The sequence below is a fragment of the Carlito syrichta genome, unplaced genomic scaffold, assembly GCF_000164805.1.
Source record: "Carlito syrichta isolate Samal-C Ts95f unplaced genomic scaffold, Tarsius_syrichta-2.0.1 Scaffold268496, whole genome shotgun sequence".
NCBI classification, from domain to species: domain Eukaryota; kingdom Metazoa; phylum Chordata; class Mammalia; order Primates; family Tarsiidae; genus Carlito; species Carlito syrichta.
This window is the reverse complement of record NW_007212592.1, coordinates 210,370-233,286: the sequence shown is the minus strand read 5'-3', so window position 1 is coordinate 233,286 and position 22,917 is coordinate 210,370. Positions and strand designations below refer to the sequence as shown.

Here is a 22,917-nt window from a genome sequence, read left to right as displayed (position 1 = left end):
GAGCCAGAAAGGAGGTGCATTCATAGCCTCTCCACTCTTCAGCCTAGTGTCCTACAAGATAAGGATTCAGTTTCTACCCATGGCCCACCCCTGCTGACTGACTTGCCTTTCCTATCCCCTCAACTATCACTAGGAAATGGTTCTTGTGGGAAGGCTTCCTACAGAAGGGTCCTAGATTAAACGTACAAGTAAAGCAAACTGAAGGTACACAGAGAGAGGGTTTGATTGTGATCTTATATATACCGTGATTGTTGGGGTTTAAAAGGAAAACTAGGAATGAAAACACTGGGTAAGCATCAAAGACAAGGCGCATCTACTTGACAGTTCCAGAGACTCTGGAAATAAAAATGGCCAGGAGAATGTTTCATATAAATGTGAAACACAATACTGCAAGAATTTAAAAAAAAAAAAAAGTTAGCAGTAACAAACAGCCATCACTTTATCATTGAAAAATTATGTGCCACCTGTTTGCCATTAGGAGCCTCATTATGGATGAGGCAGTTATGGTGAAATAGAAAGGGCAACGGATTAAAGGGAAAGTTCTGGATTCAAATCTTGACTCAAGTGGGAGGTCCTAGGCAAAACACTTCACTTTTCTGCAATTCATTCTCCTCATTTTTGAAACTGAAAATAATAACATTTCACAGAGCTGCTGGAATCATCAGACATAAGAGAACATACTTAGTACTCTGAATGGTACATAATGTGCATTTAATGTTTAAAATGTGAACCAAAAACATATATATAATTACCTCAAAATTAACTGAAATTAACAACAAACTGTATGTTTATGATAACATATAAAACCAAAGTATCTCTCCCCTACATAACACTTTATTTTAGAAAAAATGAAGAAATTCACTTAAAAATTATCTTCTAAATAAACTTTATTGAAACAACTTAGGAAACTAGTATCATTTCTTCAATAGGTAGATGGGTTGGAAAGAAGAAATGACAGAGGGAAAAAAAAACCAAATCAGATTTAGGGTCTGTCTAAATTATCAGTATATGTGACTGTGTAAATTATGTCAGATTATGCCTCAAATCTTTATCTATAATAAAAAATTATATTTGTTTCATACATTTCCCAAACAATACAACTAAATTAGCTCTTTGGAAAAAAAGCTCCACATACGAGCCACTTGACAGTATTACTAGACCAGAACAACATTGCACTGGCCAGCAGCTCATCACTCATTCCCGAATATACCTATAATGAGTCCTCTACATATGAACCTTCAATTTGCAAACTTTTAAAGATTCGAATGTGTGTTCCCATGTCCAATCACATAAGTTAGTTCACATATCTGGTGTACATTGTCACACGCATGCATCCTCTATAAGTGGTTGCGCTTTTGTGTACTTTACTATATAGTACGGTAAAGAGTACTGCTACAGTATCATTATGTCAAGCCCAAAATGTACAGAAGCAAGTGTAAAAGCAGTGGTGATGTAGCTGGTGCTACACAGCTGATTGTGTTAGTTGAGTACCTAGGCTAACTTTGTTGGACTTACGAACAAATTGTATTTACAAACGTCCTCCTGGAAAGGAACTCATTTGTAAATAGGGGACTTACTGCATTTCAATCTTTTGTTCATGAAGCTATCACAAGTGAAAACATATCTAAGTACTTTAACTTACCTTTCACGTACCACTCAAAACAGACACCACTGTCAAAAAATTGCCATGTGTTCTAACAGTGGGAAGGCTTCCTGGAAGAAACTATTAGTACACAGGACTCCAACCTAAGCCACTCTCTCCTACCACAGGGATCATGGCTTCTCCTGGGTATGCTTTGCCTTCTCCAGTCATTAATAATTTCTCCCTTCTCTTAACTCTCATAAGGCAGCATAATCTACCAAATAATTCAGCACTTTACTACAAAGTACTCCCTCTTTCTTTCTTATTAAACACAAACAAAAAAGAGGTAATTAAAATCATGGGAAGTAAAAACAACATAAAGAAAAGAAAGGAATCCTAAAATTCCTAGTAAAATTTAGCTTTTCATGTGAATAACTACAAAGTGAAATTTTTAAAGACACTTCATCAGAAGTCAAAAACTCATATTATTTCAGTATATAATAGTTCCAACTTTAAGTTTGGCATGCTACCAGGAATTTATTTGACATATATGTAAGCATATGTGGGAAATGTCATATATACAGGGATAGTACATAATACCATAATGGTCACCTGAATGTCCATTAATCGGTCTGGTTTAATAAATTATGATATATATATTCAATAGGACACTGAGCTGCCACTGAAAAGAATGAACTGGCATTTTATATGCTGATACAAACTGATCTCTTAGATACACTGTTAAATGGAAAACGTTAAGGTACAGTATGTATAGTACGCATCCTTTGTATTTTACTTTTTAAAAAGAGAAATATATATATGTGTGTGTGTGTGTGTGTGTATGTATGTATTATGCATATGTATTCAAAAAATGTAGGGGAAAGTTAGTACTGACAGGTCATAGCAGATACTTCTGGGAAGAGAAAGTGGGTATGAGGAGCAGGAATGGAAGAGACTTTAATCAGCTATCTTTTCATGGATTACTGAAAATCCACTTTGCATCATATGACAACTGAGACAAACTTAAAGCTGCATTAAAAAATCAAACCACCATCAAATCATAATAGTTACTTTGGAAACAAATCATGTCTGCAGTGGATAATCTTAAGTAATGTATAATACAAACAGTTTTCATCAGTTAAAGTACACACATAGGTGCACATACTCTCTATGTTGGACTCTAGATAGCAGCTTTGTAAAATCATAAATGGCAGGAGTTACATTAACATTTCTCCTAATTAAAAGCACTAAGTCAAAGGTTATACATATAAGCATGCAAAGCAAAAAAGAAACAAAGGAAGACAAACCAACATACCTTTTCCTTTCCATTTAACCTTTGCAACAGACTGGCTAAAATCTACATGTATTCTTCTGTCATCTATAAGTACATTGTCCATTTTAAAGAATGCTTTCTCACAATCTTCTTCCTGATAATAATTAAAAAACTCAAGCATAAATCTTTATGGAAAATATTTCTGTAGCTAGAATACTGAAAATACAGAACACTTGTTGTTACTGAAATTAATACTTGAATATTAATTACTCATCAGATGCTGTTAAATGCTTTATATCTATTATCTCAATTAACTCTGGTGACAAGCCCATGAAATACTATCTACTATTATCTCCATTTTCTAAGTTTAGAGAGGTATATCTTTAGAGGGCTATCACAGTGCCTGAAACATATTTGTTCAATAAATGCTTTGGGATAACTATAACTTAGAATGTGCCATTATTGGATACACTCAGCACAAAGCTGCATAAAGAAATAGCATAGCAAGGCTGGGCATGGTGGCTCATGCCTTTAATTCCAGCACTTTGGGAGGCTGAGGTGAGAGGATTGCCTGAGCCCATGGGTTTGAGACCAGCCCGGGCAACTTGGCAAGACCTCATCTCCACAATAAATTAAAAAATTGGCCAGGCGTGGTGGTGTGTGCCTGTAGTTCCAGTTACTTGGAAGGCTTAGGTGGAAGGATTGCCTGAGCCTAGTAGGTTGAGGCCACGGTGGCCGTGAGTGTGCCATTGCACTCTAGCCTGGGTGACAGAGTGAGACCCCAACTCAAAAAAAAAAGGGAAAAAAAAGAAATAGCATAGCAAAGCATTGTGGCTAAGCTCAATGGGAAAAGAGTCAGACATGTTTAAGTTCAAATTCCAGTTATGACATTCACTAGGTGTATGATTTTGAACAAATCACATTACTATGTGTCTCAGTTTACTTATTGGGAAAAGGAGAATAGAACCTATCCTATAGATTTGTGAAGATTAAATGCAGGAAAAGTAACATAATGCCTGGTTTAAACTACTTGAGTAACATAAGCTATCATCATTATTATAGACCTACAAGGGAGTATCTAATTCATATCTAAATTTTATTTATAAGGAAGGTAGGGCTTAGAAAGAAGAGTTAAGTAAACTGTCAAATATCATACAATAGCTGGCTAGTGATAAAACATGGATTAATATCTAGATCTTAATACCCAGTCCAGTTCTCAATTATATTTCCACCTAAATAACACTGAAAAATCATTAAGAATCTGTGAAGAATGTTACCTAAAACTTGAAAAGTTCTAAAGATACATGCAGGCAGACTGCACCTGAACCTAAAGTAAAGGTACATATATTAATATCAACAGATGTTAAATGTATCCCCTATTTGAATACAATAAAGTTAATTTTCTTGGGTGCCTAAAGAAAAGGTAATCCTAGAAACCAGAAAAAGTTCTATAACTTTCACATCATAATACCACATAAAAACAAAATAAATACCAAACATACATGACATACCTTTTCAAATTCAATAAAAGCATAACAGAGGGACTCTCCAGTTTTCCAGTCCCGGATAACCTCACAACTGAAACAAAATTTTAAAAAGTGACTCTAAAAATAAGCTCTTCAAAGTCTCACTCTGCAAAACTTTAGAACAAAATTTGCCTAGTTATTACAAGGCAAAGTTAAACTCAGAGTATTTTTCCTAATTTTTTCAATAATAATTTTTAAAAATAGTTCACCAGTCCAGTAACTAAATTATTTAAATTGTGCTCTAAATGTCCTATGTAAGCCTACAGTCCTAAATTCCCAAACACTGAAGGATGCATAAAAATATTTAATTGTCCTTTGGCAAAAGTAAACTACTGCTACGCATTTTTTTTTATGTCAAAGTGCATTTCTAGTCCAAATATAGGTGAATTATAGAATATCTACTGTTACTGTAGAATAATGCATGCACATTTATATACATATATACATATATAAATGTTTAGTAAATTTATGCTTTGAAATTTTTGAATTTTAATATAATCCAAGCTCAAGTTTAATGCTGTGAGTATAGCTATTACACAGAACTCATCTACCATACGTGAAAGTGCATATAAGCTGGAGCTGAAAGCACCTGGCTTGCCCTCTTCCTCATATATCTTTTTTTTTTTTGAGTTGGAGTCTCACTCTGTCACTCAGATTGGAGTGCAGTGGCCACATCCTGCCACCGCAGCCTCGACCTGCTGGGCTCCAGCGATCCTTCCGCCTCAGCTTTCCAAGTAGCCGGAATTACAGGCATGCGCTACCACGACCAGCTGAGTTTTTGATTTTTGTAGAGATGAGATCTCGCTGCCCAGGTGGGTCTCGAACCCGCAGGCTCAGGCAATCCATTCACCTCAGCCTCCCAAAGGCGTGGGATTCATTTTATAAACATGAAATGAGACCAGACACAGTAGTACACGCCTGTAATCCCAGCACTTGGGAGGCTGAGGTGGAAGGAATGCTTGAGCCCAGGAGTTTGAGACTATACTAGGCAACACAGCAAGACTTTATCTCTACAAAAAAAAAAAAAATTAGCTGGGTGCGGGGGCATGCATCTGGGAGGCTAAGGAGGAAGGACTGCCTGAACCCAGGAGGCTGAGGCTCTAGTGAGCCATGGTCATGCCAGTACTTTCCAGCTTGGGTGACAGAGAGATGCAACTCAATAATAAATAAATAAATAAATAAACAAATAAACAAAAGGGAAAGGATTCTAAATATAATACTTTTTTTTTTTTTTGAGTTGGAGTCTCACTCAGTTGCCCAGACTGGAGTGCAGTGGCCACTCCCGGCCACCGCAGCCTTGCCTGCTGGGCTCCAGTGATCCTTCCGCCTCAGCCTTCCGAGTAGTCAGAATTACAGGCATGCGCTACCACGCCCGGCTGATTTTTTGATTTATTGTAGAGATGAAGTCTCGCTGCCCATGCGGGTCTCGAACCCGCGGGCTCAGGCAATCCACTCACCTCAGCCTCCCAAAGGCGCGGGATTACAGGCTGAGCCACCAAGCCCGGCTCATAATACTTTTTAATCGATTACAAAATAGTCCTCTTTCTCACAGAAATACTAACTTCATAAACTTTTGTGCTAATAATGCAGGGAAAATTAACCAAAAAAAACTTGGAAAATTCAGATTCTAATAAATTTTGACATAGATTTCTGATAATTCTACGAGGAGTTGATTAAATGAGATTATTTAAATATTAAAGAAGGCTGCTAAGAATATTACAAAAACAGACTTGAAGTGTTCCATTCGATTCCTGTTTTAGAATAAAAATGTTTGTGTTGGTAGTGGGAGTATCATTCAATTATTTATCTATGTATGTGTGTGTGGATGTATAAAAAAACACTTTTCTTCTCTATGTACAAAGACTCACCAAAATTGGATTCACCCAGAGTTCACAGACTCACCAAAAATAAGTCATTAGAAAACCACCAACTAATATCTAGTTTTTCTAAATTTCTCTCTCACTAATTCTGGGGATTACCTTCTTATTGGCCCAAATCTTGAGAATATTATTTCCAGATCTTCATCTGTGGTCACTGGGTTCAATTTACACACAAACAACACATTTTCTGGAGGTTTAATATCTGCATCAGGTAGGTCTCCCACCTAAATTACAAACAAACAAGAACATACATCAATTTCTTTTAGTTTCCATTCTAAATATCCTAATCAAACCCACAATACTGATTTCTCTAAAACATCTAAATTTACATTATAAACTGCAGGCTAAAAAAAAAAGAAATCTAAGTAAGATTTTAAAATTTGTAACTACACTGCTCCTGGTATTAACAATATGAATAGCTAATATTTATCTGACTCACACTTTGTGTGAACACTGTGCTTAGGGCTTCAAATGCATTACTGCTAATTCTTAAAATAATCCTCCAATTTCCACTTTTAAGACAAGTAAAGTGAAATTCAAAAAGGTTAAACACATTGTCCAAACCCACACAGCAGTAAGCAAAAAAGTTGGGATTTGAACCCTAATCTGGCTACCTGGTTTCAAAGCCCCAATGTTATTCTTACTTTTTTTTTTCCAAGTATCTGATACATTTCTTAAAAGGTTAGGCAAGGTAGCTCACATCTATAATCTCAGCACTTCAGGAGGCCGAGGCAGGAGGATTAATTGAGCCCAGGAGTTCGACACCAGCCTAGGCAACATAACAAGACTTCATCTCTATAAAAAAATTTAAAAATATGCCAGTCTTGGTGGCATACACCTGTAATCCCAGCTATTTGGGAGGCTGAAGTAGAAGGAACTCCTGAGTCTAGGAGGTCAAGGCTGCAGTGAGCCATAATCAGGCCATTGTACTCTAGCCTGGTGACAGAGTGAGGCTCCAACTCAAAATAATAATAATAATATAAATAAAAGGAGAAGAATTTATATAAATCATATCTAAGTTATAAAGCATGAATATAAAAACCACCTATGGTGCTACCAGCTAGCTTAAGAACCAAAATGTCCCCTGATTCTATCATCCTTGTCTCTCATCAGAGATGATAAATACCCTGCCTTTTGGTTTTCTTTTTTGGACATTCCCTTGTAGACCTATAGTTTCACTACAAATTCATGCATCCCTAAGGAACTGCCTGTTTTTGAACTTTGAAAAATATTATCATACTGAAGTTAGCCTTCTATGATTTGTAATACCCAATTCTTTCCACATTATTGCTCAATAAGGAACAGCTTCTGGCGAGACCTTGTCTCTACAATAAATAAAAAAATTAGTTGGGCATGGTGACACGTGCCTGTAGTTCCAGCTACTTGGAAGGCTGAGGCGGAAGGACCACCTGAACCTGGCAGGTCGAGGTTGCGATACCTATGAGCATGCCACTGTACTCCAGCCTGGGCAACAGAGTGAGACTCCAACTCAAAAAATTAATTAATTAAATAATATTAAATTTTAAAAAACCAGAAGATGAAACATGTTAACAGTGAGAATCAAAAGGACACAGGATCACCTGCTAGAATGGCTAAACTCCAAAGCAATAACATCACCAAATACTGGCAAGAATGTGCAGCAACAGGAACTCTCATTGGCTACTGGTAGAAATGCAAACTGTACAGTCACTTTGGAAGACAGTTTTGCAGTTTCTTACAAAGTAAACCATAAAATCCTGCAATAACTCTCCATTACCCAAATGCAGTCAAAACATGCCTACACAGAAACCTGCACACAAATATTTATAGCAGCTTTATTCATAAATGCCAAAACTTGGAAGCAACCAAAATATCTGTTAATAGGTAAATGGATAAACAAACTGTGTTATATTGATTCAAACCACTAAAAGACATGGTTGAATCTTAAATGCATTTGCTAAGTGAAAGAAGTCAAGGTGAAAAGGCTACATACTGTATATGACATTTTCCAACTATATGACATGTTAGAAAGGGCCAAACTATGCAGACAGTAAAAAAAAATCAGTGGCTGCCAGGACCTGGGGGGAGGGGGGACTTTAGGGCAGTAAAACTATTCTGCATGATCCTGTAATGGTGGATACATGCTATCATACATTTGTCAATTCCATAGAATGTACAACACAGAGTGTGCCCTAATGTAAACTATGGATTTTAGCTATTAACAAGGTATCAGTATTGGCTCATCCATTGTAACAAACGTATCACACTAATGGAAGAGGTTAATAATAGATGATACTGAGGAAAAGAGGAGGGGGTACACAGAAACCCTTTGTACCTTCTGCTAAAATTTTCTATAACTATAAAATTGCTGTAAAACATAAAGTATATTTACCAAAAAACATAAGCAAAAAAGAATTCCATGAGTCCACATTGATAATGAATAGATAAATAAGCATATAAGAAATGGAAGACTCTTCCTTACAGTAGAAGGCAGGCTAATAATTGTGGAAAGGGTGTTGGAGCTGGAGAATTACCCCTTTTCATTCATCAGAGCCAAGAATGAGTCAGGCAAGAACCAACAACGGCTGAGAAATCTAGGGGGGACATTCAACAAAGAACAAAATAATTAAAAAGTCTCAAAAGTGTCTTGCCAGACTGCGTATTGGAGACACTAGGCAGTAGATTAACTTGACCAGGTGATTAAAATTATCATCTTCCAATGAGGGGTAAATGGATGTTGTACACCTCCAAATAGCGCAATCTGAGAAGGACACAACATCACTAATGTACTATTTTGGCTGTGGGTGTATAACCTGAATTCAATCATGAAGCAAAGGTAGGTAAACCAAAATTGAAAAATATTCTATAAACGACCTGTATTCTTCAAAAATGTTATGAAAAACAGAGAGGTTAAGGAATTCTTCCAAATTAAAGAGACTAAAAAGACATGACAATTAAATGCAACAGATTGTCAATTATGAGCTGATTTTTAGATGGGAGAAGAAAAAACTATAAAGGATATTATTGAAAAAACTGGACTATAAACTGTAATCTGTTGTTGTTGTTGCTACTGTTGTTGTTTTAGAGACAAGGTCTCACTATGTTCCCAGTCTGGCCTTCAACTCCCAGGCTCAAGTGATTCTCTACCCCTGCCCTCAGTCTCCTGAGTAGCTGGGACATCAGGCATGTGTCTCCTTGCCCAGCTTGAATTATAATTTCTATCCATTTTAAACTTCCTGATTTTGATAACTATCCTATAAATATGTAGGGTAATACTGTTGCTCTTAGGAAATACACACTGATTAAGCAGTAAAGGAGAATGACAGGCAATTTACTTTGAAACAGCCCAGAAAAAACAATGTATGTGTTTACATGCATGTATAATCAAGAGAATAATAAAGTAGATAGAGCAAATATAAAGCAGACAGAGTAAAGTGTAAAAAAATTGCTGAATCTGCATAAAAGGTATATAGAAGTTCTATGTACTACTTTTTCCATAAATTTGAAATTATCTGAAAACAAAGTTTTAAAAATATGTTAAAACATTTTCTTCTGGTATAAACTTCCTAAGTCACTGCCATTGAAAAGTGATAATTACTTAATATTCTTTCCCTTATAAGTAACTTACTCTTTTTGCCTAGTTCCTCTAAGTCCAGTTATTTTCTTCGAATTTGTCCTCATGTTGGTTGTTCTAGACCACTATTCTCAAATACACAGCGTGCTCATTAAAATGGGTATTTTCAGCCAGGCATGGTGGCTCACACCTGTAATCCCAGTACTTTGGGAGACTGAAGTAAGAAAACTGCCTGAGTCCAGAGGTTCAAGACCAGCCTGGGAAACTTGGCAAGACATCGTCTCTACAATAAATCAAAAAAATTAGTCAGGTGTGGTGGCTCACGCCTTTAGTTCCAGCTACTCAGAAGGCTGAGGTGGAAGGATCACCTGAGCTCAGTAGGATGCGGCTGCAGTGGCCATGAGCATGCAACTACACTCCAGCTTGAGTGACAGGGTGAGACTTCAACTCAAAAAAAAAAAAGTATTTTCAATTTTTTTGCATTGCAGTAAAGCTTTCTTGAATTATAGCCTTTCATATTGGTGATGCTAATATAAATTTTAAAGCAGACTACAAATCTGAATGCTCTTATATAAAAAAAAATTATTATTCATTCATTCAAGTATTTGTTGATCATCTACTATATGATAGGTATGCCTATTCCACAAAAATAAGAAATTTAAAAAAACTGCCTACAAGATCAATTAATCATGAACTGAATAATTATTCCCCAAATGACTTCATACTATTAGTAATATGAAGAAGGAACATATTTTAAAGTGCTCAATTTTCACCCAGGAAATTTTACCCTTTGATCACTATCTACTATTTAATATCGATAATTGAATGGTACAATGAAGAAGTATTCTTTAACACATAAAAGTCAGCTTATAAACACCCTTTAAAAATGAGATATTAAACATGATATTCAATTAAGATTTATAAGTTAGATGCCCACTTTCCATTTTATTTTAAAAGACAGGGTCTTGCTATGTTGTTCAGGACTCCTTAAAGGATCCTTGCACCCCAGCCTCCCAAGTAGTTGGGACTATAGGTGCATGCCACCATACCTGGCTTACTTTCCATTTTTTAAAAAGACACTTAACACTATATTGATGGAGCCAAATATGTTTACTTTTGTATGTATTATTATGTCATACCAAATTTAATTCAGAAAAAATTCAACTAAATTTTTAATATTTTAAGACTATCAAAGAGCCAGAAACAGATGAACTATCAGTATGTATTAAATATACTGCAGAATTATTTAAACAGAGATAATTATCTTACCATCTCTAAAAGAATAGCTTGAGTTTTAGCCTCTTTTTCTGCCTTTATTTCTTCTACTTCTTCAGCTGATCTTCCTTTGAAATCATCAATTTCTTCATCTGCTCCTATTCGACCACTCTGTAAGGCAGAAGTTACTGATATACATATTTAAAGAATTAAAAGGGTGAGAAACCTGGAAGATATTATGCTTCATTCTTACTTAGAGCAAGTGTGCTAAAATAGCAACTGGAACAAACTTATAAACCTCTAAAAATTGATTTAAATTAATTCTATAATATTAGCCAGACTAGGCTTCGGATTTATTATAAAAGCAAAATGAACACTTTCTGCTATTCTACTAAGTGCTGAATGACGAAGATAAATGATCTTAGAATAAAGCACCAATCTCAAACATAAAGATAAATTTGGTTTTGAGGAATCCTCATAGGTAGAAATTCATATCTTAAGATATCTGAGGGATAAGTCTGTGCTGCTCCACAGAAATCTCTGGATAGTCTGGCTACAGAGTATCCCTAGTTCAAAAGTTCCCTTACAAGACAAAAATTTAATTTGGCCTTGAAGCTACGCTAGAGTTAGGTAATAAGAAAAACATTTTCCCAAGGTGTTCCTATAAGCTTCCAGAGCTAAGGTTGTTCTGATGCAACAGAAACCGAAGAAAGGAAACTAGGGCAAAGATAGCTAGAAAAATGAGCAACTCTAAACTTTTCCTAGTATAACTGATAAGCAAGATAATTATTCTGAATAAGCTTTAAATAGATAAAAAAAGCTAAATCCACGTAAATCATTATACATGTAAATTTAATCATAAGAGGGTTCTACTTACATCTAATTGTTCCCTTGTGGGTTCTGGTGATCGATCAGGAATTAATAAATCAGGAGGATCATCAAATGGGTCATCTAAAATCACTGTATGATTTATCCTTGCAAAATAAATCCAAGCCAAATGATACATTTTTAAGTTATTTCAGAATCCATATCTTCTTTTCATAGATAACAACTTAAGTATCTCTAATGCCAAGAAAACATATTACACAAGGATATTACTAATCTAGATATGCTTTGGCAATGAGTGCCACTGTTTTTCATTGTTTGATATATTTATTACTCTGTATGACTTTAAGATGTAATGTATATGTCAAATCTTAGTACTTTTGCCCTATTTCTCAATAATTTGTATTAAAAACAAACTAAATTACAATCCTAATAACTGCTCTCAGCATAAGAAATTATAAATAATACAAGTATAAAAATACATAAGGCATCCAGGAGGCTGAGGCAGAAGGATCACTTGAAGCCAGTAGTTCAAGGCTGTAGTGCACTGTGATTACACCTGTGAATAGCTACTATACTCCATCCTGGGCAACACAGTGAGACTCCATCTCTCTCCCTTTCTATCTCTCTCTGTCTTTTAAAAATTATTTTGAGCTGGGCTCGGTGGCTCAGCCTGTAATCCCGCACCTTTGGGAGGCTGAGGTGAGTGGATTGCCTGAGCCCGCGGGTTCAAGACCCACCTGGGCAGCGAGACCTCATCTCCACAATAAATAAAAAAATCAGCCAGGAGTGGTAGCGCATGCCTGTAATTCTGGCTACTTGGAAGGCTGAGGTGGAAGGATCGCCGGAGCCCAGCAGGTCAAGGCTGCGGTGGCCGGGAGCGGCCACTGCACTCCAGTCTGGGCAACCGAGTGAGACTCCAACTCAAAAAAACAAAAACAAAAACAAAAATTATTTTGAAGGGGGTCCTTTTTATTATAAGAATTATTATAGCCTTGTATTCACATTTTGGAATTATTCAGAAACCAGTCCATACCACTACATGTCAAACATCACAGTATTAAAACATTCTAGTATATTCACATAGTGAACTGTAACCATACCTGATATCTTGATATGGAACAAAATCCTTGTCAACAAAGGTCTCATTAATTTTCTTAATTATGTCCATGCCTTCTGTCACCTCACCAAACACAGTATGAACACCATCCAGGTAATCTAGATTTTCTCCCGTGGTAATAAGAAACTATAAAGACAGACATAATAAATACAGATATATGTGTGTGTGTATACAAGTCAAACTGAAATCAGTTACAGATTGACAAAAAAAAAAAAAAAAAAATACACAGAAGATTCTCTATTTGCTACACTATTCCTTACACATTTGTTACCAGAAATAAGTAAAAAGTACAAAGTGTATACAGGCACACCTTGTTTTATTGCACTTCACTTTATTGCACTTCACAGATGTTGGGGCTTTTGTTTTGTTTTGAAGTTCTGTGCCAATTATGTGTTGATCAAGTCTATCACTGTTATTTTTTCAATAATATGTGCTTACTTCATGTCTCTGTCAGATTTACATAAATCTCTCAATATTCTGAACTTTTTCATTATTATATATTCATTATGGTGATATCAAACGTCACTGTGATCAGTGACATTTGATGTTACTATTGTAATTGGTTCGGGGCACGATGAACCATACTTATATAAGATGGTGAACTTAATCTATGAAAGTTGTGTGTTTTCTGACAGCTCTACTGACCAGCTGTTCCAACTGTCCTTGGGCCTCCCTATTCCCTGAGATACAACAATACTGAAATTAAGGCCAATTAATAATCCCACAATGGCCTCTAAGTGTTCAAGTGAAAGAGAGAGGTACACCTCTCACTTTATTTTTTATTTCATTTTATTTTTGAGTAGAGTCTCACCCTGTCACTCAGGCTGGAGTGCAGTGGCATACTGACAGCCACCACAGCCTTGATCTGCTGGGCTCAGGCGATCCTTCTGCCTCAGTCTTCCTAGCAGCTGTAACTACAGACACATGCCACCATGTCCAGCTAATTTTTTTATTTATCGTAGAGGTCTCGCCATGTCGCCCAGGCTGGTCTTGAACCCGAGCGCTTAGGCAATCCTCTCGCCACCACCTCCCAAAGTGCTGGGATTATAGGAGTGAGATACTGCGCCCAGCCTATACCTCTCACTTTAAATAACAAGCTAGAAATGATTAAGCTGCCGGGCTCGGTGGCTCAGTCTGTAAATCCCGCGCCTTTGGGAGGCTGAGGTGAGTGGATTGCCTGAGCCCGCGGGTTCGAGACCTGCCCGGGCAGGCAAGACCTCATCTCTACAATAAATAAAAAAATCAGCCGGGCGTGGTAGCGCATGCCTATAATTCTGGCTACTTGGAAGGCTGAGGCGGAAGGATCGCCAGAGCCCAGCAGGTCGAGGCTGCGGTGGCCGGGAGCGGCCACTGCACTCTAGTCTGGACGACAGAGTGAGACTCAAAAAAAAAAAAAGAAAGAAATGATTAAGCTTAGGGAGGAAGATAGGCTTCTCATGCCAAACAGTTAGCCAAGTTGTAAATGCAAAGGACAAGTTCTTGAAGGAAATGAGAAGTGCTACTCCAGTGAACATGCAAATAAGACAGTGAAACTGCCTTACTGCTGATAGGGAGACAGGTTTAGTGGTCTGGATAGAAGATCAAACCAGTCACAACATTCTCTTAAGCCAAAGCAAGGCTCCATTCTCTTCAATTCTATGAAGGCTAAGAGAATTGAGGAAGCTGCAGAAGAAAAATGTGAAATAAGCAAAGACTGGCTCATAAGGTTTAAGGAAAGCTATCTCCATAACTTAAAAGCACAAGTGAAGCAGTAAGTAGAAGATATATATAGAAGGTGCAGCAATTTACCCAGAATACCTAGTAAAGATCACAAAAAAACACAAAACAACAGTTTTTCAAAGTAGATGAAACAGCTTTATACTGGAAGAAGACACCACCTCATATTTCTCATAGTTAGAGAGGAGAAATCAATGCCTGAACTTAAAGCTTCAAAGGACAGGGTGACTCTCTTGACAGGGGCCAATACGGTTGGTAACTTTAAGCGGAAGCCAAATTTACCATTCTGAAAATCCTAAGGCCCTTGAGGATTATGTTAATTCAACTCTGCCTGTGCTCTACAAATGGAATAACAAAACCTGGATGACAGCACATCTGTTTACTGAATATTTTAAGCCCACTACTGAACCTACTGCTCAGAAAAAAAGATTCCTTTCAAAATACTGCTTCTCCTTGACAATTCATCTCATTACTCAAGAGCTCTGTTGGAGCTGTACAAGGAGATGAAGGCTGTAGATCAAGGAGCAATTTCAACTTTCAAGTCCTATTATTTAAGAAACACATTTTGTAATGCTTTAACTGCCAGACAGTGATTCAACTGATGGATCTGAGCAGAGTAACTGAAAATCTTCTAGAAATAATTTACCATTCTAACTGCCAATAAGAACATCACTGATACATGGAAGGAGGTCAAAATATCAACCTTAATAGAAGTGTGAAGGAGTTGATTCCAACCCACAGGGACGATTTTGAGGGGTTCAAGCCTTCAGTGGAGGAAGTAACTCCAGATGTAGTGAAAATAGCAAGAGAACTACAATTAGAAATGGAGCCTGATGTGACTGACCTACTGTAATCTCATGATCAAACTTAAATGCATGAGGAGTTGCTTCTTATAAGAAAGATGAGATGTAATCTGCTCTTGGTGAAGATGCTGAAAACATTGTTGAAATGACAACAAAGGATTTAGAATATTATATAAACTTATTTGACAAAGCAGTAGAAGAATTTGAGAGGACTGAATCCAATTTCGAAATTCTACTGTGAATAAAATGCTATCAAATAGCACCACGTGCTATAGAGAAATCTTTTGTGAAAGGGAGTCAATCAATGCAACAAAATTCAGTGCTGTCATATTTTAAGAAATTAGCGCAAGCACCCCAACCATCAGCAACCACTACCCTGATCAGTCAACAGCCATCAACGTCAAAGCAAGACCTTCTACCAGCAAAAAGATTATAACTCACTGAAGGCTCAAATGATCGTTAACATTTTTTAGCAACAATGTATTTTTAAGTTAAGGGAAGTACATTGTTTTAGACATACAGTTATTGACCACTTAACAGACCATAGTATAGTGTAAATTTCTATACATACTGGGAAACCAAAAAATTCATGTGATTCGTTTTACTGCAATATTCACTATATTGCAATGGTATGGAACTAAACCACAATACCTCCAAGATATGCCTGTATATAAAATATCAACATGTACACAGATGTTTCCCTGATTGTTTAGAATACTTGGATTCCCCTGGCATGGTGGCTCGAATCTGTAATCCCAGCACTTTGGGAGACTGACACAGAGGATTGCTTGAGCCCAGGAGTTCAAAACCAGTCTGGGCAACACAGTGAGATCTCATCTCTACAAAAAAATTAGTCGAATGTGATGGTGTGTGCGTGTAGTCCCAGTTACAAAGGAGGCTGAGGGGAAAGGATCACCTGAGCCCAGGAGGTCAAGGCTGCAGTGAGCCATGATTGTGCTATTGCATGCCAACCTGGGCAACAGAATAAGACCCCAGCTCAAAAATAAATAAATAAACGAATAAAAAGTACTTGGACAAACCAGGGCTCAGTTTTTCCATGTGTATACAGTGGAAAATAAATGCACCTACCCTAATGGGGTGGTTGTTAGGATTAAACAAGACAACAAATGAAAGGTATGCAGCATAACCTATTTTAGAATAAGTAATAAACACTGAAAGGCAACAGGCCACAAATGTGAACAATGATAGTCATGGGTGATAGGGTTATGGGTAATTTCCTTCTTTGTACTTTTCTGTACTTTTTATAAGTGCCTCACAATGAGCATACATTACACTTAAAAGAACAAAATGTTTTTATTTTAATATAGAAAAAAGAGCATTTTTTTTTCTCCTAACAAGTATCTTTGATTGAAACTCCCTCCTTACAGAATAGTTTAAGAAGATAACCTTGTGGGCTCCTTCCAGTCCTCCTATTCTAAGCAAACTTCATCTCCTCACCCATTTCCTAACCTGAGATCCATGCTGATCACTGCCATTGTTCACCATGGACACAGTGCCTTTCTTCTTGTGCTTAATTCTTGGTACTTTTTCTGCTTCAAAAAAGCTTGCTTGATTACCATACAGTTGACTGAAAATACATATAATAAGGTTATGAAACATAAGTATTCTCAAAATGAAATATAGTAGTACTAATAACAAATAGGATTAAAAACAAATTTATCTACAGAAATGCCACTACGATTCAAAACATTCTTCTTTTTTGGTGTAGACATTTAGGGAACTTGAGAAAAAAACATAAATTAGAACTTTATTTTAAAATATAGATTGAAACATGAACAATTCTACTTTTCCTCATTTAAAAATAAAAGAGCAATCAGGCACAGTGGCTTGTGTCTGTAATCCCAGTACTTTGGGAGGCTGAGGCAAGAGAATTGCTTGAGTCCAGGAGTTTAAGACCAGCCTGGGAAACATGGTAAAACCATGTCTCTACAATAAATAAACATATAAACTAGCCAGGTGTGGTGGTACACGCCTGTAGTCCCAGCTATTTGGAAAGCTGAGGCAGAAGGATCACCCGAGTCCAGTAGGTTAAGGCTGCCATAGCAGTAATCATGCCACTGCACTCCAGCCTAGAGACAAGAGTGAAACTCTGACTGTAAATAAATAAATAAATAAATATCAAATAACTTACCCAAAAACAGACTCTCCTCCACGGCCAGTCCCTGTAGGATCACCGGTTTGTATGATAAAATCCCTCTATAATGCACAGGATTCTTTATTAATTAGAGAGTTTGCTAGAAGGTTCCCATAACAAAGGACATGACTAATATCTACCAACTCACCTGTACATTGTGAATAAGGCAATAATTGTAATATTTTATCTTGCACAACTTCAGGAAATTCAAACAGGCTGAAAGAAAGTAAATACTAAATTTATCATGATAATCCACAAAATTTTAGACAGGTTAAAATACAGTTATTTGAATTTCTTAACTACCATTTTTTTAAAAGTCCAAATGTTCAAAGCCATAAAAAAAGTAGCAAGTCTAGAAAAAAAGTAACACATTTTAAGTTATCTTTTTATTTTCATTTTTTAGGACTTTTTGGGCATCTGAGTTGATGTAGGAAACAGATACTTATCTGAGATAAACAATCATTTACTGATGGATTGGTTTTATTAAAAGAAAAAAGAACAATTAAAGAGAATAATAATGGGAAAGGCTCTAGTAGAATATAAGCAAATAGGCAGAGATTATATAAATCAGAAAAAAAGTCAAACATTCAAAGACAATTTTTTTTTACAATAGTTAAATAGCCCTTCCCAAAAATCCATACACTTATCATGAAGAAGTTTTCCCATATAAACTCATCTGGTTATCCAACAAACATTTACTGAGTACCTTCAAGATGCATGGCACTGCCATCACAAATGCCATTAAACCCTGGTCCCTGCCTTCAACAAGTGTACAGTCTAGCTGTAGCAAGACTGCCAACAAGTTCTTCAGGCCCTAAGTTAGAAACCAGACAGTAAGATATACAAGGGGCAACCCTCAAAAACAGAATTATCTTATTGGGAGGTGGGCCCCTTGTAGCACAGACTTTCCCCCACTAGGTAAGTGTTCTACGAACCCAACATCATCAATGTATCAGCTAGCATTGTTGTGAGAGACTGCACTGCGGAGGAAACATCCCAAGTTGTGGCAAACAGGTGACTGGTTCTTCCACCAAGACAACGCCCCTGCCTACACTATGTTGAATGTTCAGCAGTTTTAACCAAAACTGGCATGACCCCCATGCCTCACCCTCCCTATTCACCTGATCTTGCCATAAGTGACTTTTTTTGTCTGCCTGAATGGAAAAAATCCTCAAAGGTAAACGCTTTGCCAATGTGGAATAGGTGAAACAAAAAACAGTAGAAGCACTAAAGGGCATTAAAACTGACGAGTTCAAAAACTTGAGTGGTGGAAAAGCATCTCCACAGGTGTATTGCATCAAACAGAGAATACTTTGAAGGTGACTGAATTTTAAACATATAAGAATAAATATACAATATACAATTTTTTATAAATAAATTCCAGGGGTTCCCCCCCCCATATGAGGTAGTTCCTGCCCTCAAGGAGATTACACTAAACTAGGGCCTTTATATCTCAACATATTCAACATAAGTAGTTACAATACTGGGCAAATCTAATAATACCATTTGTGCCAAATAGGAAAACAGTTAAAAGTCATTTTTAAAATGCCACAAGAGTTCAAAAGAAAGATTGTTTCTGGCTGGGGAAATTAGAAGACCCTATGGAGGCTTAAGGCAAGCACTAAAAAAACTGGGTAAAGAACGAGCATTTTGTGCTGGTAAGGCATTATGAAAATGCCTGGAAGTGGGTATTTAAATGTTTTGGGGGAGTCCAAAAGACCAGTCGAAGTTCTGTACTCTATGTTATTACAGAGTAACAGGGGGTGAAAAGGCTGGAGAGATGAGGGTCCAAGATGATGGAGAGTGCTGAGTATGAGGCTTTCCGTTGTTTTTCTTGAGTCTATTTCTGGGCTTACAGTTAGGCAAATAGGGGTAGTGCTTTCACTAGAAGATAAAAATTATGGGTCTTGGCAGTGATCATCAGTGGCTGCCAAATTTGTAGGTGAAAAGCTGATGGGAACATTTTACTAGGTTGACCAGGCTTAAACCCACTGACCAATTTTAACCTCACAAATAGAGTCAACCAGACATCAAGTGCCTCCTGAACCTGATGCAGCTGAAAGTAGAGGTGGTCTTTTATGAAACATTCTTGCCAAAAAACGTTAAACTTGAATCTGATCAAGGCTCTAGATCTAAGTAGCAACTTATGGGAAATAAAAGGGATAGAGGAACATGTTAAAAGATACAACACAGAGATAGTCAAATCCAAAATAAGAAAAATTCTACAATAGAAATGACTCAGATTCTTTCAAGATTTTTTCAAGAAATTTTTTTCAAGAAAAATAGGAGGGTGAGGGATTCGTAGATTAAGACATACTATTTAAGAGATATATCAGCTAATATAATATACAGACCTTGTTCCTAATTACAACTTTTCTTTTCTTTTGACCTGGGGTCTTATTCTGTAGCACAGGCTAGAGTGCGGTGGCATGATCATGGCTCACCACAGCCTCGACTTCCTTGGCTCGGACAATCCTTCCAGCTCAGTCTCCTGAACAGCTAGGACTACAGGTGTGCAGTATGATGCCCAGCTAACTTTTTGATTTTTTTGTGGAGGCAAGGTCTTGCTATAAGGCCCATACTGGTTTTGAACTCCTGGGTTCAAGCAACCCTCCTGTCTCAGCCTTCCAAAGTGCTGGGATTACAGGCATGAGCCACTGCCGCTGACCTAATACCATTTTTTAAAAGTGTTCATGAGATAAGAAAGTTTAAACGATACTAAGGAATTAGTGCCAATTTTTTTAAGGAGTGACAATGATTTATGATTCTGCTTTCTTTAAAAGGTCCTTATCTTTTAGCGATACATACTGCAGTAATGAAAGATTACATAAAGTCAGTGGAGAGGGGGTATTATAAATGAAACAAGATTGGCAATGTGTTAACAACTGTTAAACAACATTGGTCATGGAGATGAGAGTTTATTTACATTATTCTCTCTACTTCTGTACATCTTAAATTTATATAATAAAAAGCAAAAAAGAGAAAAGGAAGAAAGAGAGGGTGGAAGAAAGGTAAGCTCACATAAGCTTACTACAGATTGCTAAGTTCACATATACGTAGATATCCAATCATATGCTGACAGATAAGTACACACAGAGTGGACTTATGTTTCTAGTGTTCCAGGCTGTCTTTGCAGAATCACAGCTTGTTAATTAGGTGAGATAGTCCTACCTCCCCTTTAGTTCATCACAACCCTGGGGAAAGAGGCCCACTCATTTTGCCAGGTTCTCCTCTACATGGAGATTGGGGGGGGGGGGGGTCAAAGAAACTCAAAGATAAAAGATAAAAAACAAAATTCCCTATAATATCTTTTTGACCACTGGATTCAGTCATCCTTAAAAGCTAACCTTACCCCAGTAACATGAGGCAATCAATCATTTCCTTTAAGCCAATTTGAGTTAGGTTTCTATCACTTCCAGAGTCTCAACTAACACAACACATTTATGTTATGCATTAGTCAACATAATGAACTTCTAGTGTGTGCTCCCAAAGTAGAAGGCATTGTAGGAGGTACTCAAGATATAGAGATAATAAAGGTACAGTTCCTGCTCTCACTGGAGCTTACCATCTTGAAAGGAGACAAGACTAGCAAATAATTTCAGGATAACGGGCAAATGTTATACTAAAATTTGCGTCGTGTGGTTTATAAAAAGACCTGAGACAAAGCAGAAGAAACAGGTAACTCTGCTTAGAGAGGAGGAAAGCTTCACAGAAGAGCTCATGCTTTATCTAAAATGTAAGCAAGCAAGATGTTTGCCAGACAGTCAAGAGTGGAGAGCAGTGTTGGTTTGAGGCAACAGGAAGAGAATGGCAAGGACGGCATGGGAGAGTTGGTAGTGTTTTATTGGGGGAAGAGAAAGAGTTGAGAGTGGGAGATAGTGTAGTATGGCAGGAGACAACTGTTGCACAGTACTGCGGCTTGTTTCATCTCTTTAATTGGCTCTGCATCCAACGGGGGCAGGGCCGTGTTTGTAACTAGTCTCTCCTGGTCTTGCGGTTTCTTCCTACTCTGATACATTCTCCGCACTGCTGCTATCTGCGACCCCAAACAAGTACAATGCCTCAATCCTGCTTTTAATACCGTCAAAGACTGATCATCAGGGCACACAAGACTTCACGCCTGGCCCAAACGTATCTGATCAGACTCGCAGTCTGCCATTCAAAGCAATACCCTTCCTTCCAGCCACGCCAAACTACTTGCTGTTTTCAGAAAATTCCAAGCAAAGAAATTCTACAGTCATCGCTCGCTTCGAATTCTCCCACCTCTACCTGTGAATTACTCCCTCCTCTGGTTTCCATGGCAACCTACATCCTTCTACCACGACACTTAACAAAATTAAAATGGGTTCCTGCGTCGATTTCCCGGTCGCCCAGGGTCAAGACGCCAAGCCCAGGGCTTAGTTCAGTGCCTTGCAGGCTCGGTTCACACTCCGGACGACTCCTTGCTCCACCCAGGGGGGATGTCCACACTCGCTACGCCAAGCACATCCTACTTGCTTTCCATCAAGACTTAATTGGGATTACACACCAAGCAACAGTTGTGTTCCTCTCACGAAAAAGCAAAGTAAAAGCCACAAATGCCATGGGTATTGTATATGCAGTCTGCATCACACATGACCCCAGGGGCAACTGATGACTGCAAGCACTGTCCCCTCAACTGGCCAACCCAAGAACACGGGAGAAGGGCTGCTGGGGATCAAACGAACTCTCACTCAAGGAAACTTTTCTAACTAAGGCCGGCTAATAAAACAGCTCGACCGCGGGCACCAGCAGCCCAGAGTCGCGAGCCAATCGCCGCCGGGGACTGCGCAAAGGACAGCAGGGAAACGAGCTGGGGGCCCCGGCGACAGGCGAGCGGGGCGCAGGTCTCACCGCGCGGCCGCTCCTCCGTGTACAAGTCGATGACGACGTCGCCCAAAGTGGTCTCCAGCAGAACCGCCATGGCGCCGGTGGCTCCTCCGCAACAAGCCCCGTGGGGGGGGGAGTCGGGGCGGTGACAGGATCAGCGCGGAGTCGGCTACGCCACGCGTCACCTTAGGCGCGACGCCTCTGCGTCATCCCCCCGGCGCCACCGCCCACTTCCGGGAGACTCCTTCCGGTCGACTTGGAGTTGAGGGTGGTGCAAGGAAAGCCTCGCTGACGTGCGTGGAGGTGGGTCGCGTCCCAGGCGCGGCACTTTTGAAAGTTCTGGTGGGCACCTGGCGACTTGCGCGGGAGTCTGTCGCTCAGAAGGGCCTTAGTAGAGGGCCCTTCTTTGCCCCTTTTGTGT

At 38.2% G+C, this 22,917-nt stretch overlaps 1 protein-coding gene across 1 annotated transcript in view; it reads right to left on the bottom strand.

The window, feature by feature from the left end:
• PPIL4 (peptidylprolyl isomerase like 4) overlaps positions 1–22,693 on the bottom strand; it is a 36,245-nt gene extending 13,552 nt beyond the window's left edge. The window contains exons 1-10 of the mRNA XM_008052239.1: positions 22,521–22,693; positions 17,797–17,864; positions 17,646–17,710; positions 16,964–17,081; positions 12,958–13,100; positions 11,907–12,003; positions 11,084–11,200; positions 6,361–6,485; positions 4,367–4,433; positions 2,898–3,009 (exon numbers count right to left, since the gene is read on the bottom strand). Coding sequence (XP_008050430.1) covers positions 2,898–3,009; positions 4,367–4,433; positions 6,361–6,485; positions 11,084–11,200; positions 11,907–12,003; positions 12,958–13,100; positions 16,964–17,081; positions 17,646–17,710; positions 17,797–17,864; positions 22,521–22,590 — 982 coding nt within the window. The 5' untranslated portion in view covers positions 22,591–22,693. The remainder of the gene's footprint in view (positions 1–2,897; positions 3,010–4,366; positions 4,434–6,360; positions 6,486–11,083; positions 11,201–11,906; positions 12,004–12,957; positions 13,101–16,963; positions 17,082–17,645; positions 17,711–17,796; positions 17,865–22,520) is intronic.
• Positions 22,694–22,917: the final 224 nt, after the last annotated feature.